We start from the raw sequence: 17,959 nt of genomic DNA, 5'->3' as shown, positions 1-17,959 counted from the left end.
ATTTAAGTGTAGTAAGGCAGTTTCAGTAACCCTGTCTGTGCTGAAAAACAGGCTAGAAGCAATTTGTTTTTGTAACAGAATCACCTAGTGGCATTTCTGGACTATATTATGTAGCCATAGGTATGACCGTAAGGTCAAAAAGGCTGTTGATAATCTGCTCTAAGCCATAAAGTCATAAAGTCTGCAATGCAAAGGTCTTCTGCTCTAGACAAAGCATTTGCTTGAAACTAGTCATTTCAGAAATGGAAAATTGATGTTACAGCTACTAAATTTATGTCATGATTGAGGCCAAGTATAGAAATACAGGGCTTCCTACACGTAACTTCAGGAACACTGCATCATAGTTACACCTTGGAATGAACTGTTGTTTTCAATGACCTTTAGTCACGTACTTTTGTGATGGATAAACATGTAGTAATGTATGTGTTTAATATCTGTGATGAAGGTACATTTTGACTTTTTTGTCATTTTAGTATCATAGTTAGTGGGTTTTGTGTAGACAGATTTATTAAGAATACTCAGCAGCTTCTGAATCTTAATTGTATTCAAACATTAACATTTCTGCAAGAAATACAACAAATGCTTATGAGTCTCCTCTGCTAGCTTCCCTTCTACCTGATCTAAAAGCATCTTAAGAGTTCAAATAAGTAAAAACAACTCTCACATCATTTGTTAAGTAAAGTTTTGTTTGTTTTACGTAGCTGTAAACATCAGTCACCTGGAGAAAGGATTGAAAACTGTCACTAGTTAAGAGTATGGCGGCAACGGTTGTACTATCACTGTAAAAAGTCATTGGTTATTTTTAAATAACTAACGACACAAAGACAAAATGAAAGTGACAAAAATAACCACCAAAATTAAAAACACGATACTATTAAGGACAAACAAGTAAGCGCTGGTAAGCTTCTGAAGAACAACAAAAAAAACTAATGTGATAGTCACACGAAACTTAAAGTAACACACTCCTGAAAGCAAAAACCCCCAGAATGCTACAAACTCAAAAAAAAAAGCTTAAAAAACATTTTTAGAGTCAATCTCCTTATGCCAGTAGAGCATCACCCTCAAAGAGATCTGTTAAAAAAAAAGAAGTTAATTTTTCAGACGGAGGTTAAAATAACTTGGGAGGATTTTGATCACTTACTCAGGCCTTTTGATCCCATGTCGTCAGGGACCTCCTGCAGAGTAGTCCCCAGAGGGCAAGCAATAAAAAGACAATCACAAAGAAAATAATTGTCAGTAATATATAAAATTGGCGCTACGACAGGAGACAGTTCCCAGAACATCACAGGGAAAGGCAGGTCTATAGGATTTCACCTGAATGGCACATGAAGTGTAATCAGTGATGCTAATGGCAGAGAAAGCAGTTTGTAGCAGATCTGGTCTGAAGTAAGAAAATTATGTAACTTTTTTTTGAGAAGACATTTTTATTTTAGTGTTTTCAACAACACTGAACATCAAAATAAACTCTCTCAATTATAAAAACCAAATTAGCATTTCTTTCTTTGTAGAAACCGGTCCAAAGGGTCTAATCTGAGAAGCTGGTAAGTCCTGTTATAATTTCTTCACTGCTGTGTCCTCTCCACCAAGTCAGAATTGAGGAACCATCACAGATAGCACAGTAAGGCTGTTACCTCTTCCAGTTACAAACACATCGTTACTCAACAGTACTTCCCAGTTTATTCCAAACTGGGATACTATTGGGTTAAATTCTGCTTTAACAGCAAACAAATGGTTTCACTGATTTTGTAGATTGGTTTGTCATCATTAGCCTGTTGCAGCTCATGAAACTGTCTCCATGGTAACACCCTACTGCAATCTAGCAGGCCCTTCTACGTGTGCTTCACTCTCCATCGAATGCCACATACTTACGGTCAATATCACTGGTTTCCTGCTCACTCTGGTCCTTGTTCTTGTAGAAGGGAAATTTTCGGGAAAAGAGGTTCTTTTTACGCTTGTCATTGAATGACTGCTGAAGAAGAGAAGGAGGGGCAAAACAAAGGATGTCTAATGTCTGTGTGAACAAAGGCCCAGACCAGCAGCTTTGTGGAAGCTGACTCCTATAACCACATTATGCAGTGCATATTTCAGTTTAACACTATCTTCTCATCTCATTAAAAATAGAGATTGGGATCATGGCTTTGCTCACACTCTCCATATTTCACATGCTTACTACAGAGAGAACTGGCAGGCTGGTTCATCCTATACAGCCTGACCTGTATTTCACAAATTAAGGCTTGCTGAGAGTGTAAGAAAATGTGGAAAAACTTGGTTGCTATAAGATGGCCAAAATCATAATGAACTCAAAAGTCAATTAAATCCCTGATAGCATATCTAATATAAGGGTTACAGTATATTAAAAAATGCTGAGGCTCTACACATGCTTTTGCAAACAGCTGACATCATAACAGCACACCAGAAGTATCTGCCAGTGTTATCCATTTGTAAAGGCAAAACTATATATAAATACTTTGGTGAGAACTGCTAAATAATGTATCTTCTAGTAAAGAAAAACAGAAGTTAAAACCTGGCACTGTACCAAATGCTCTCAGGGTAAAACTAAGCAATAGTGAAATAGGAAAAAAGTTAAAAAAAAAACCACCAACCCAAACCTGCACTTTTTTCAAGCTTTCACAAAGGCTATTCATTGCAAGTGCACTGAAAGAAATCCCTCTATGAAGACTGCGTTCCAATATCAAGATTACCCTCCAAAAGATACAAACTCCTTTGTTTACTGTGGCAATCATTTTTGCAAGGGTGCATTTCTAGAGAATTACCACGTGAAAAACCCTTTATGTCCAAGGATCACATTCAGTAACTTTTGACATTAACTGATGTTAATTGTGTTGCTGAAGAATTTCTGTATCTCAGTTGTTATGAAAATTTCTAGTTACCTATATAGACACACATCCACCCAGCTGAATGTAAAGTACCTTTGTGCTCCTGATCTCCTTGGCAATGGAGAGTACCAGTGTATTTTCATTTATATATACACGTATGTCTACAGGTATAATTAACACAACATTTAGTAGTATCTGCCATGCCCTCTGCTGAACACACTATGTGAATAAAGCACTTTTAACTCACTGTTCTAAGTCAATAAAGAAACTCAATGTTTAAGTAATATTTTTATTGCAATTATGCCCAGTACTAGAACTAATACAGCTAATTTGAAGCTAGATGAAATTTCTTTTCATCTTCAGGCATAAGTGAAATTTGTCACGTTTCTGTCATTTGTTCTGCAGAAACTCTGTTATGGGAAGGACGGCAAAGCAAGAAAATGCCCAGTTGGATTTTGGGACACTATGCTGGACTGTTTACTTCTAAGTCAAGCAGAGCCCATATGCAGCAGGAAGTAGTAAAACTTCCACAGAACCATTTTTAAAAGTTGCTTTTAAAAGAACTTCACAATATTTTCAGTTCATACGTTAAAAACTCTATTAACAGTTGTTTCCAAAATTCTGAGCATTTTAACTTTCAAGTAATTTTCTGTCCTCAGCCAGTGTGAGCTCATCTTCCTCTATTCTATGCAATACAGTTGCAAAAAGATGAATTATCTTTTCCATCAGCTTTAAGTATGGAATGAAATGAACTAACAAGTAGGGGTCAAAAAGGACAGTTTTTTCAAACTGTGGACCACCTTCTTCAGTACAATTACAAAACTTGCATTTGGCCTTCCTAAAGAGAATGCCTATAGTGCAACACAAAAGCTGCATCCTGCTACAGTATTAACAATCCTTATGCCAATCTGCTTTAATACAGACTTGCTTGGCAACATCAGATACTGAAATATCCCATTGTTTAAAAAAAGCTTACAATTAACAGGTGTTCAAGCGGCACATGGTACTATGGGAGTACAATCAAAGACATAGAGCTTGTGTTAAGTAGGAAATCCATAAAACTAAATGGCTAGAATCTGTGTTCAACTAAAACTATCATTCTGCTATAAGAGTTGGTAAACTATCAACTTGTCATATGGACAAAAGAACTGGTTTTGAGTCAATCATATGCTTCCAGGAACCACAGTTGACATGGGCAAGGCTTTAGGTTACAGTCCTCCTGACCTTCTGTATTTAAAGTCAGCAAGTCTTTGCAATTGACTTGTCATAACCAGAAAGGTTAATGCAATCTATAGAACAAGGGCAATGAAGAAATATGTTCACAGGAGATCTTTGCAGAGTATACTGAAAAAACACTAACATGAACATAAAAAACTGGAATCCTTATGTCTATATAATTGTCCCATTCAGACAAATCCCTCAATTTGAGTAAAAGAACAGGGGAAATAAATGTAACAAAGCTAAAATGGTGCAGTTTAACTGAGGTGGTGAAATAAGCAATATATAGAGTTAAAATAAAAGGAGTGGCTGATTTACTTGAGACCATAAAACGTAATCAGGTTCTTCACTTGTTTTCAAAGTATTTCTTAACAATAATTACTTCAAGTTTCTCTATAGCAAATCTAATTTTACCGATATGAAGTTTAATATACTGCATGTATAATGGTCAGAGTCAGTTCCATTGCCACAAAAAAAAAAAGAAAAGTAATATTATACTGATTTTGTATAAAAGATTAGCCAAAAGATTCTTTTTAAAAGACACTATGATTATAAAAAGCTAGACAGAATTGCTTATTAGTTGAAAATGCATAGTAATTGTATTAAATTTTTCATAAGCCCACTGCAAATCAAACAGGCATCATAAGCAGAATCTATTAAAACAGAAGCAGCACAGAAAGTGAGATAAACGTGTATATGAAAGGAGCAAACAAAAAAAAAATTAACTGTTTCTCCTCCAATTTTTTTATCTTTTATTACAATGAAAGGGACATGGATTTTAATGTTATTTTTAAAGTTTTAAGGTAGAAATTTTGAAGAACTGTACAAAGTTGCTATTTCAGCCTCTCAATGGAGTGTTATCATATATAGACACAGGATGGCACACAGTCCATGAAGACATGAATGGTGCAGACATCTTACTGAGAACAATATCATTATGACAAATACAGGAAGAATACTTAAGGAGAAATCATGCTAAAACATTTACAGCTGAAGCAAAAGATTGTGAACAATGTAAGCATGTTTGCAAAATGAAATGTTACTATAGAAAAAGAGCTGCAGTTGTACATCAATGGCAAGCGTAGTTGCTTTTCCACTCAGTATTCCATGCGTATCTTTGGAGCTCTGCTAGTACACAGGGACTGTGCACTAACTCTGCTATTGTCAAAATGCTACTTCAAATTCATCATTAATCAACTGTTTGCAGTTTATTGGTAAACAAACCACAAAACCATGCAATTACCTTTGCAAGAACACAGTAACATTTGAAAAATTAATGTACTTATGCCATTTTATTTATGTGACTTCTAAAATGTGAACTCAAGTTATAAAAACTATCAGGTTAAGTATTACCACATCAGTTGATAACATTTTATTCCAATACCAAAATGTGAATGCACCAAAACAAACTGCAAATAATCCAGTGAAACATCAAGGCAGTACTGTAATGGTTCATCAGAAAATAACTAGAAGTAATTGATTTCCTTGCAAACAAATACTTACAGAAGACAATGACATTTTCTTCATTAATAAACTGAACTGAAACCTTTGCCATATAGCCAAGGGATGTACGTATGGATTTTACACTCTTTAAAGTCTCACACTATCAGTATATTGAAACTTGAATATTTTATATATGTTATTTTTCAAGTAATGGAAACACTGTAACTGAAATAAATGACTAGAAGGAATTTTTAGGACCTACAAAAATGACTGACTAATGTTACAGCATTAGTGCTATTAAAAAAATAATCACTAGTTAAGAAATAGCTTCCCTAGAAGTTCAAAGTATCTTTCAGATTCTTAAGAATCACAATATATTATTACTTTACAGGGCTCTTACATCTAAATCGCATATATCTAAGTCTTCAAATTACTACTTAGATACTACTGCTAAAAATTGTGACGTTGTGAAATTTTCTCTCAAATTTCAAAATGACCATAACATTGGAAAAAAGTCTCATCCTCAAAATAAAACAGGCTGTTGTACCATTATCAAATGCTATATTTTCAGCTACAACCATTCCTATTACTACTTAAGTAGTTACACTGCTTTCTCACCACTCATTCCCATCACATCTAGTATGACAGGACATTGTGCAGTGAATTGCACCAAGGGATTGACTAAAATTAGAATCAGGATCTTTTTTGGTTCAGGTTATTTTTCATCTGCATTGGCTATTTATTTGACTTGAGGACAGCCACATCCGTATTTGCACCACTAGAGAATGGCAGTAAGAAAGAACATGTGTGAGACAGAGACTGATTCTAGTCACTAAGAGTGCTAAGCCTCAAGTTTTCGTTGGCCTACACCCTTGCATGAAAGCTCCTTAATCCGTAAGAACGAACAAAGTTTCTTTATGCTGTCCACTAACTATGTCCATTCTAAGACCTCATTTTGTCTTAAGGACCACATTCAGCATTACTTTCCTCTTTTCCAGTTGAGTTAAAGGAACCTTAAAGAAATATTTTCATTTTTCTGAGAATTGGTAGTAAGCCACTACCCAAAAAAGAGAATCCAGGAGTATCATCTATACTAAAGGACTACACCGCTTTATAAAGAGCACTTGCAGAGCTGTTAAAATGAAATGGTATTATTCAATACTTGATTAGTATCTACAAGTCCTGTTACACTACACTGCTAATGATAATATATATTTCTAAGTTAATTCTTGAAACAATTTGCAGTGTTTTGGCAATTAAAATTTGCTTTGGTGCTCACAATTATTTTATGCCTGTCGGAATTTAATCTTTTCACTAGAATCTGAGATGTAAACCATTGAAAAATGTTACCATTCACAACACTGGATGTAATTAGCACTTCATTAACTCACCCCTTTATCTCCTCTTGTTTTTGAATTGAATTTCACCGTCTTTAAACGGGCTCGTTCTTTTTTCTCAACTCTATGGCAAAAACATACACAAAAACAGTAAATCGGAAACATTCCAGAAGTTTAGGATACAAGCAAACAAACCAGTGATTGATGCACTACAGAATTATCAACAAAGAGCAAAGCAGATGCAATTTAGGTATTAATTGTATCAGATGTTCAGTAGCAGGCATGGCAAAGTCAGTAAAATATGACATACCTGCGTTTGCTTGGGATAACTCCAATTTCATCACTTTCTCCATCTGGAGTTACCTGCCGTGCTTGCCACCACTCATCATCAGAAGCATTAATGACATGCAGAATGTCGCCAAATTTGAAGTTCAATCCTTGACTTGGAAGGCCGCTATCTTTAGTCTTATCATAATCAAAAAGAGCTCTACATTGAAAAGAAAAAGATTAACATAGAAAAAATCAAGAAAAAAAACCAGGGAGTAGCACAAAATATGAAGTAAGCTGCCCGCGTTGCTCAAAAATTATTATAGCAGTTGCTTAAAACAAGAACATCAAAAGCACTCTATCATATACACACAGAGAAAACATGCAGTATAATATCCATATACATTTTTAATTAAAGAGAATTCCATCTAAAGCAAAACTCTAGTGCTTCATAAGAGGTTGACAGAAGGTGCCTCCTGCATTTCAGCAAGTGCTTTGCACTGAGAAGTTCCATGTCAGCCGAGGATAACAAAGGCAAATACTTGAAACATACAGCACTGTGCAAAGTTCTGTAATGTACATTGGTTTATATCAAGTCATGAACTGGATTTTAGAAAATAACAACTGTTGTCTGTTTTCAAAATAAAAGTTGTTATCCTGCAGAGTTGCAGAGGAAAAAGCAACTTAGAAATATAGTCTGAACCCTACACCTAGCAGTCATTCCTCCAGATTTGTTCTGTACACATTTGTTCAAGAAGCATTCTGGACAAATATCATTCACATCTTCAAATACGTTGCATGTAACCCATGATATACTTATAATGCAGATTCAAACTGCACACATTTTCACTGAATTAATTGAATACATCATGAAATTTATTTTCTTAGATTTCTTGTTAGCATTCAAGCAACGATTTCTACCAGCAGTACTTTTAACTGCCAAGTGATAATTTGAACATAAATTCATGAGCAGTGAGCTGGGCCTAACAGCTTTAACACATGTGTTAACCGCATGGGGAAAAAATGCACAAGAGTGAAACGCAAGTATAAACGGATTAAAAGCATGTATTATCAAAACATGCTCTTCAAACTGGCTCAATAGTTACACAGAATAGTTTTTGCACAATGAAAGGCAGTTTCATCAAGTATTTTTCCTCTGGTGAGGTCACTGTAAGAAAAATAACTTTAACAGGGAAAAAAGCCAAAGCTTATAATTTCATAATAAGATGAATTTGAGTGTCACACAGCAGTGACAAAACCATGAAGTTAAAATTTATAGGAGCACCAGGAAGTGGCAATGACCAAATGAACAAGTCAAAAAGTAAACAGAATTAACAAAGATGTCTTTTGATTCCAACAGATTAACATGGCTTTTCCTGTATGCCTGGCAAGTCATCAAATGAGAACTCACGTCACAGCCAGAACAACACTTTTATCTACAGACTGGCATATAAAAACACCTCTTTTATTAACTCCCTGTAAGTTTACTTATTAGAGATTAACATGTATACATTTATTTAGTGTAAGCTATAAACATTAACTTATTAAAATTAAATTTGGTATTCCTGATCAAGTACTACTTTGAACACAGTCCCACGATAGCTAATCTGAAGTTACATTTCTAATTCAATAAGAAATCCTAACATTTTTTTACAGAGAAAGCACCAAGTTTTCCCTTCTGTTTCACTTTCTATTACTCAACAACTAAATAGCACTAAAAAAGGTAACTTGGTTCCTTCATTTACAAGTCTACAGAAACTGAAGTTTAAGTTGCATGTTTCAAGTGTGTTTATCCTTCAAAGCTAAAAATTTCATGACTATATCAAAACTGCTGAATTTTCCACAATGTCTTTTTACCTGGCTGCACTCATTACTTTCAGTATCATAGGCTGTTGATCAAGTTCTACTGAAAAACTTGAAAACCTCCCACATCTTATTTATTCAATGGATTTTGTTAAAATTTCCTAATTATTTCAACATTGTAAAGTTTCTTCCCATTGGAGAGGTAATCATGCTCCAATTCCAGCAGAAACCAGCACCATTGTTTGAACTTGAAATGTATCATGTTGGTCAGAAAAATGGACAGAACTAAAAGTTATTTTCGATTTTAAATTCTATGCACATTGCATAGACTGAGATTTGGATTACGAGATAAAACATGGAACAGATTTACTCTCCATCAGCACAGAAACTTGATGACATGAAGGAATCTCAACTTTTCACACATGTTCTTTGAAACTACAGATGAAGAAGGATAGTATATAGATAGAGTTTAGATGCAAAATCAGAAATGTTTTGCTATATTTGTATTGCCCTCTAAGGACTGTCCATTATATTGCTATTTAACATATATTGGTATACCTACATTTAAGAACAAAAATCTGCCATGTTGCTTCAACTGTATTTTCAGGCAAATACAATTGCCTTCTCCTTAGTATTACAATAACACACTCAAAATGCTGTTTACAGGCAGACTATTGATAAAGATATCAAATTTCAGTTACAGTGACACAATGATAGATCTGATTTTCTCTGCTATTTGTTGACATGATTTTGAGAAATTGCCAGAGATTATTGGTTTTATTTGAAAGGTTTTCTACAGTTATGGTCAAATGCCTACAAACATTCACTGTTGGATTTACTGTTCAATTCACCATTACGTTATGTAACTGGAATCCTTTAAGACACATCAAAATTCCAATATTACAGAAAAGAAAAAAGATTGCTTTAGTTACTAAAATTTACTTGTACATTAATTGGTACCAATAAAAGTACAGAGTGATCATACCAGAGTGACTTATAATAAGGAATAAGCTGGATAAGTAACACATTCTGTCAGTATCTAACACTATGTGAAAAGATTCACAAAACTTACTTCAGTGAGGTCAAAATTACATCAGAAACCAGACAGAACAGATGTGAACCCATCCTGTGTACATCAAGTTGCCTACCAGTCTTTGGCATCTTTTGGTGTGATGACAAAAGTAGATCCCAAAAGCTCTAGCAGCTTTTTTAATGTTAAGAGATGTAGGTGGAAAAGTAACTTTTTCTGAACAATTTTTGCATTTGGGATTTTTGTTCTGATTTATAACAAAATTGATTAGAGAGTCTTAAAAACCTCTCTTGGAAAAGGAATCGTCAGTCTCCCTGAGGCTTCTGCCAACAACCTGGAGAAGGCTGCTTTTTCTGGAGCAGTTGATAAAGTCAAAACTTACAGATAAAAACTCCCATTGGTGGGATAAAAGATACAGAAACACAAAATGTTTGTCAGTGGCTTAAAACATCAGACCAATATGTGAACGTGAGTATAAGCGGTTTAGAATCTGATCAGGCTATAGCTAGCCAGGCAAAATAGAAGCATTTAGAATTGTTTAGGCTTAGTTATATGATGAGGGCTAAAGCGATATTGGGATTATGGAAAGGAAGAGCTCACCACAATATCCATGTGTACATCTACCTGTGGAAATTCTAAGACATTGATAAATGTGGTACCAAGTATTTTATCCTTAATAGTTAAGACATTTATCCTTAGAGATTTAATGCTGATCCCCAAAAATATTTAAGGTGAAGTACCAAAAACCAAATAATTCCAGCTCTGCTAAAAAAGAACTCAGATAAAGTGACTAAAATAACATGTCAAAACAGAATGGCTACACGTCATAATGAATCCAAGTAGAAGCCCCGTATCAGTCATTTGCTACACATTTGTTTCAAAAAAACCTTCAAAAATAGGTTGCAGAGGACAGACTTTTCTGAGCATAGACGCAATTTCTCAGGTGACTGCTTTGTGTAAGATGTGCCTCCTTTCCCACAGCTCAATAGATACTGCACTATGAACAAAACAGCATCTGCTTTGGATGGGAACAGCCAACAGCACTTGAGCATAGGGTTCTCAGTAGGTAAGCCAGTGAGGTCCTACAACATCTTAAACCAAGTTTACCCCACACACTAGTACTATTGAAGTCTCACCTGCTGTACTACAATTTTCTGGCCCCTGCCAAGATGCTACTGCTGGCCTTTATTCAGTGCAGAGATGAACTGGTTTGGGGAACTCAGAAATCAATTGGTTTTTAAAAAACACAATCCTTGTACCCACATTCTATAATTGAAATTTTAGGCCTTATGAGCATATGATAGCTGATGCAGGAATTCCTTGGCACATGAATGAGCTGCACCTTGCCACAATTTCATGGTGTAACCACCTCTTTTCCTAACTCCTTTATGCTCTTTTGTATTTCCACTTCCTTATAGCCTCCTTTATGTTTAATTCAATATGAATAAATTAATGAAGAATATTCAGTTCCTTTGCTCTGATGTATTTTCTCTCAGTTACCATGGAAGACATTCTGTAACAAAATGCTACTAACATAGAAATAAGTTTTCTTAATACATGCTGAGACTTCAACTAAGGTAAGATGAAGGAAAGAAGATGGAAATCTGTCAAAGCTTAAATTTACAGTCTCCCTTTACTTAGACTCTAAACCAGGGAGAGTATGAAGACTACTGTCAGAAAAATACAAACTGAAGGAAACAAGACTTCACTCACACTGACTTAAAGAATACATGTATGTTTTTGCTGAAGGATTATAATTTCTATGAAAGGCAGGACAAAGGGAAAGTAATAGCACCAGTCTTCAAAGTTCATACAGGATACTCAGGGCTATTAATTAATTTTCAGCTATATTTCTTTAATCAATCTACACGAACCTTTATTTTAAATATACTTTGCACAGAAATAGCAATTTGTTGAGCTCAATAATGAGTAAATAGTTGTATAAAAATGCAAATACAGAAACACTACATCTACAGAAAAGTAAAAAAACAAAACTAGTAATACTGTGGAAAAAGATGATTACCTGACATAGAGGGATCTCTTCTGGCTGGTTCGCAAAGATCCTGATCCTGAACTAATGCTACTGTTCATCATCTGTTCCCGTAAATCATGTATTTTAGCTTCAAAACGACTGTATTCTGTAAGAAAGAGAGGCACCGCGATTAATTTCCCCTAAGTTTCAGCAACTAAATTAGTTATAAAAATGCTGAAGAGAATAAGCATTTGTTTCAGCTTTTTCAATCTAAGGAAAATTTTACATTTATCACTATTAACTGAAATAAACATTGAAATTATTGTGATTAGACAAAGGAAATAAATCAGCAAATTATACTTCAAAACTGTGGGTTTAATCTACAGTTCACAGAAACTATTTTTTTCCTAATTAAAACAAACATTTCTACTAATAATCATCATTTTTATGGTAATAAAAAGACTGATCCAGATAAATTTTAACCCATGACAAAAAGTTAACTTGAGAGAACATATATGTGAAATACATTGGTTTATGACCAAGAACTATATAATTTTAATTTTAAATGTTAGGAAGTGGGAATGAAAAGCATCTGTACTTTACTGGATTTCAATTAGATAAAGAATTTATTGCTAGAAGGTGGGAAATAAGCAAAACATATTCTGAATAAGACAGTGTTCCCCTGAGAGCTCAAGAAAGGAAAAAAATAAATCCAGAATTCTGGCATGAATCTTGATCCACTTGTAAATGTCATTAGAGATTCCAGCTCCCTCTATAGAATTATGTATAATGTTAATCCTGGAAAACGGATTGTGTTCTTAAGCAGCACTGTGTACTAATAAAACTAAGCTAAATGCATTTGATTTTAGCTACAAAGGCAGGCAGTAAAATACTAATAGCTTCTTCAGGACAAACACTTCCTAAAGCAAGGTACTTACATGCTGTCAGCATAAAATATCAACTCAAAACAAGTAAGTTTTTCCTTCAGTTGAATACTTTGGACTTCAGGATCAGGTAAAACCTTCCAAGTTAAAGGAAACGTTCTGCAGCCACCACCTTCACCAGGAGACCACGTGATGCCAGATTATAACAAGTCAACACAGAGATCCAGGGTGTGTGCAGCAAGCAGCTGCTGAACTGGGTAATGTTCAGCTCTTCCTAGCTGCACCCTACTCCCTGCAGCCATTCAATTTACTCAGGAAATACAAGACTAATAGAAAGGGCTCTAAAATGTAAACATCTTGAGGAAAATCTCTAAACGAAGGTTCAACAGTCACCTAAATCCTACGAACGATTTATCATATTACATTCCGCGGCACTTTCTCCTCACACGCTCATCAGTGAGCACCAACCAGAGATCAAATGTTAAGCTGCAGAAGTATATTCTGTGAACCAGTTTCTAGTTTATCACTTCATTCATCAAGGTTACTCTAAATCTGATGCTTTAGGAGTAATAACTATAATTAACCCTATCCATGTTATGACAATATGAACTGTCTTATAACTCTGAGTTTTGTTCTTTCAAACTAAAAGCTAGCCATTTTCAAGACAGTAGCTTAGTTTTTAAAACAGCTTCAAGTGCCTTCTAACAAATAAAGCCCAGATGAAATAACTTACCAGCACTAAATCAGACTGATGAGGTGCTTCGATGAGAAAATAAAAAATCATGTTTCACCTGATATGAATGGTTTCACCAATAGTAAACGAATTTAAGATGACAGGATGGTAACCTAACAGGAATGTGAGAAAGTGATATTTGTTTAGAACTCTATATCCCTTAGGAGGAGGAGTCAGATGCAGAGAGATAATAGTATAACTCTGCTGTGCCACTCACTGCTGCACTGCATGGCCTTAGGTAAGTCACCTCAGTTTACTCATTTATACCTGAGAAATTATTTTTTAAGCCTCTCATCTGTTTTTTGAATGTTTTGGAAAATTAAAGCTCTAAGTTTCAATCATGGTGGCTGAAATTTCTGACAGAAGAGTGTTTTATGTCCCCTGCATGAAAGGAAATTAACCATGGAAAAGACCAGACGATCCAAGTATTTTTTTGTGCTACAGTTTGTTCAGTACTGAAAACATCTGCAAATCTTTCCAATAGCTACTGAAAAGACTACAAATTCCTGTTAAGGAAGCATCACGTGTCATCTGTTGGAAGAATCAGATTTCCTCCTATGTTGCATATAGTAAGAAAGATAGTTAACAAGGGAGGCTATTCCTTACTATTGCTTAACTCTGCTTTACCCTATACATTATCTTCAGGTTGCTGGCCCTGCAGATTCCTGGAGTAATTTAATTTTTCTCATCAAAACTCATAGGAAGCAAGTGCTGAATGAGTGACAGGGACATCTGTAGGAGTAAGAGAAAGAATAATTTCTACATAGAAGCTCCTGCCATACCAGTAATACAAAAATAGAAGCTACTGGGTTGAGACTGAGAAGGCTCTATCTTCAAAAAGAGGAAGTGCCAAGAGATGTCATACTTAGGAAAAGCTCAAACACTTTGTGCAGATGGAATCTAGTGAGCTCTTTTGATGTAGAGCAAGCTAAAAATTTGAGTTATATTTCTCTTACAGAAGGTTTTGGAAGGAACAGTATGGAAAGAAATCTTAAATTCACTGGGTTTGGAGCTGAAAAGTAGACAGGATTTGGTTCTTAATAAGAAAGCTTGGTATTAGATACAGTGGTACTGAACCTAATGCTGGAGACAGAAAATAAGACAATAATAAGACACTTGATAACACCAGGAACACACTATCAGCTAGGTACCCAAAGGATCAGCACCTGTTGGCTAATTAGGCTTTGTTCAGCTTTGACATTATAAATCCAAGTGTAAGCTCTGCTGATCTGTCTAGGAGAGGTTGTATTTCTACCTCTATGATTGAGAAGAGTTGGATATCAACTGTCTTTATCACCTTCACTCTCCCATTGAGCTGAAGAACACTGATGTCATCTGGTAGCTTACAAAATGTAGAAAAGTAGTTGGCAGGACAGTAGTCAGAGGAGTGGCCACAGCCATTCCATCTTATGTGCTCCACAAGAGGGGACATCAATAGCCAATAGCTGGTAGCAAGACTGGAGACTTATAGCCATGTGTATCAAATGCCATCCATTAAAATGCAATTTTATTTGCTTACAAAAGCCTCCAAAAACTACCTACACAACTCTGGTTTTGAACAATCCCTATGCATACCTTACTACTAATTAAATGCCAAAAAAAGCAAATAAATTAGAGAAGTAGCATCAAATTTACAGTAGTGAAAAACTGCACAGAATGAGTGTACCACACACAGATGACTGTAAGAAATACCTTAGCTAAAACAAAATAAAAGCAGTAGTGCTGGATAAGACCAAAAGCATGACCCTAGCTTAACATTTGTCTCTCACTGACAAGAAAGCAATTACAAAGGGATAAGAACTGGGCAAGCATATAGTGATATCTTTCCTTCAAGTACTCTCCCATCTTCCCATATTTCCAGCATTTACAGAATTTCATTGTACGTTTCAATTACCTGTTTCATTCACCTTACCATCACTAGATTGTCCTGAGTGCCAGGGAACTTTTTCTTTACAATTCCATTCTTTATCACAGGGTATGCATTATATTACATATATAGTGTATGACAAAACTGATCATATTTTTTCCTCTAAATCACAGTGAACAGCACGATAAACTTCCCCATGGCTCAGTGTGACAAACTCCGACAATTCACATGTAAATATAAATATTTTTTTAGCCTTATTTTGCCACTTCAATATTCCAGAAATTTGGAGCTGAAACAGGCACAGTGAGGAATAGAAGGACACTTGGCTTTCTTGGTCAAGAGGAAATGAAAAGCTTATGTGAGAAGGGAAAAGACTGATCTCTGGTCTAACGTGATGGAGGTAGCCAAACAGATATTTCAATGAAAATGTAAAGCTGATTTTAACTCAGACGGAGTAGGTTGGTCACAGGAACTCCATCTACAAATGAACTTCCAATTTCCACAGCCAACAAAATATTGACATTCTAAAATAGTATTTTAGTAGTGGTGGCACGAGAAACACTGGCCTCTCCCAAATGAAATTAAACAACATAACAAAACCATACAATACAAATCTTCAATCTTCTCTGGCAATAATGTGATCAGGACTTCAAATCTGATGTATAAGCAACAGCAGCAAATGGGACATAACTTAGGATTACTTATAACGTTATGAATTTTAGGAAAGCTCCTGACGCTATATATCAAATAAAGGGTAATAGGTAGCAAGACTAACATGAAATGCAACAACATGAGAGCAATAATTTTCTCAAAGCTTCCAGTAAATTTAGGGGCAGGGAGCAAGTAGTACCTGCTATTATAACACAGAGCTTGAAGCACAAGCATCTGCTGCTTCAGTTGATGGCATTTATCCAACAGCACCTCACCATTACCAAAGGAAAAAAAAAAAGCAAGCCTACTCAGGTTTACATGTAATCTGTTGCTAAGAACCTTGGATGGATACATCTGGGCTCAACTTTAAACTTTAAAATTATACTGGACGAGCAGACGGTATAAAACCTGAATAAACCTGCTCTATTTCATGTCTGTACTTATTGCACAGCAACAAACAAAAAGGAGGACGGGGGAAGATTAGGAAATCCTGTAAGATTCTAAAGTGATTCTACCTAGCAAACAATGTCAATGTTTTTAACAGAAAACAAAACTTCAGAAAAGGGTCTGCGCAGTGGAGCGCTCCTGGACTGCCCTTCCACTGAACCACAAGAGGACAGTGATAACACACACAGATACACGGCAAACAGTCTATAGAGGGAGGGGAAAAGAAAAAGAGGCTACAATGAAATTGATTTAGTCTGGAACACACATTCTAACAAGTGGGTCAAAAGAACAGAAAGCTATGACAAGTGATGGAAAATTCAGCAAAAAGCACAGAAGGAAGAGCAACTCCTGGAAGCAAAGATGTGTGCACAGGGAACAGATGGTAGCACAGCACTAGGAGGCAGAGATTCTTACATATATTGAACCCACGAAAAGCTGAAAACGTTCGCTTTAATTAAAAAAGTATAGCCCTTGCTCCCCTCTTCCCATCTGTCTGTGGAAAGACCTTCTTTAGCTAGACCCATTTGATCTAAGTAGAACTCTTGTGCTGACAATTTTATATAACTATTGATTTATATGCTTTTTCCCACACTTAGAATAATCAATTTTCCTTTCATAGTGCCTCCAAACTGACAAAAGAAGCCAGGTAGTAAGTCAGGATGGCCACCACTAAGCTGATCATGTATTGACTTTCCATTTGTTTTCAGTTCTAAGGCTGTGAGACAGAACTGCCATAGCAGGTATATGACTGAAGCTGTGTTAATGAGTTCTAGTCAAGAATTGTCATCCCTTCATTAGCTATATCGGTATTTGATAAATTCATAGGTACAAATTATGTTTTGCACATCTTTTCTTGTTACAGACTATGGTCTGTATATTACAGACTAGTATAAATTTCAGTTGGTAGAAAAGGTTGTGGAGTGTGTGGAGTACAGCATGTTTAATACAACCACTCGATAAACACTAGCAAACAGGTTACCTATTAAAATCACAATAAAAGCATCATCAAACATTTTTGAGGAGATACTATTTTGCTTTAATGTTTGTCTCACAATGACCTGAGACACCAAACGCATTCCACATGCTACTGGTGGCTTTCACGGACTCTAATGTATAATGAGCTTGTACCTCATTAATCACTTGAAAGACTAGGCTACAGAATTTCAAAACAGCTTAGAACAACTGTGGTTGTATTTAGCTAAGGACACCTCCCACAGAACCTGCAAAACCCAGAAAGAGACTAGATCCAGTCCCTGCTGAAGTGAATTCATCAAAAGCATTGTTGAAGATTTACCAAAAAGTTGTAAAAGACTGAACCACTGTTCAAGACAAACTATTTTATTTATTATATTAAAGACCAGGAGCAAGGTTTTAAGGGATTAAAACATGTGTAAGCCGCCTTACAGTGCCTATCAGGACTATATATAGCAGAATCCTTCTTCTAATCTTGATGGGCCTGATTTTAAAGGT

The 17,959-nt window shown here is 35.5% G+C and overlaps 1 protein-coding gene across 11 annotated transcripts in view; it reads right to left on the bottom strand.

The window, feature by feature from the left end:
- Positions 1-17,959, bottom strand: part of DLG1 (discs large MAGUK scaffold protein 1) — a 144,891-nt gene that overhangs the window by 12,943 nt on the left and 113,989 nt on the right. For 5 of the 11 annotated variants that reach the window (XM_062006201.1, XM_062006198.1, XM_062006206.1 and 2 more), the window contains 4 exons: positions 11,959-12,073; positions 7,146-7,322; positions 6,890-6,959; positions 1,870-1,969 (listed from right to left, as the gene is read on the bottom strand). In XM_062006201.1, the coding sequence (XP_061862185.1) occupies positions 1,870-1,969; positions 6,890-6,959; positions 7,146-7,322; positions 11,959-12,073 (462 nt within the window). Of the gene's footprint in view, positions 1-1,141; positions 1,176-1,869; positions 1,970-6,889; positions 6,960-7,145; positions 7,323-11,958; positions 12,074-17,959 lie in introns of all 11 variants that reach the window. The other 6 variants (XM_062006204.1, XM_062006200.1, XM_062006205.1 and 3 more) reach the window with 2 other exon arrangements.

The sequence above is a fragment of the Colius striatus genome, chromosome 12, assembly GCF_028858725.1.
Source record: "Colius striatus isolate bColStr4 chromosome 12, bColStr4.1.hap1, whole genome shotgun sequence".
In the NCBI taxonomy this organism is placed as follows: Eukaryota; Metazoa; Chordata; class Aves; order Coliiformes; family Coliidae; genus Colius; species Colius striatus.
Note: the sequence above shows the minus strand (reverse complement) of the source record. Positions and strands in the feature narration are given on the sequence as shown.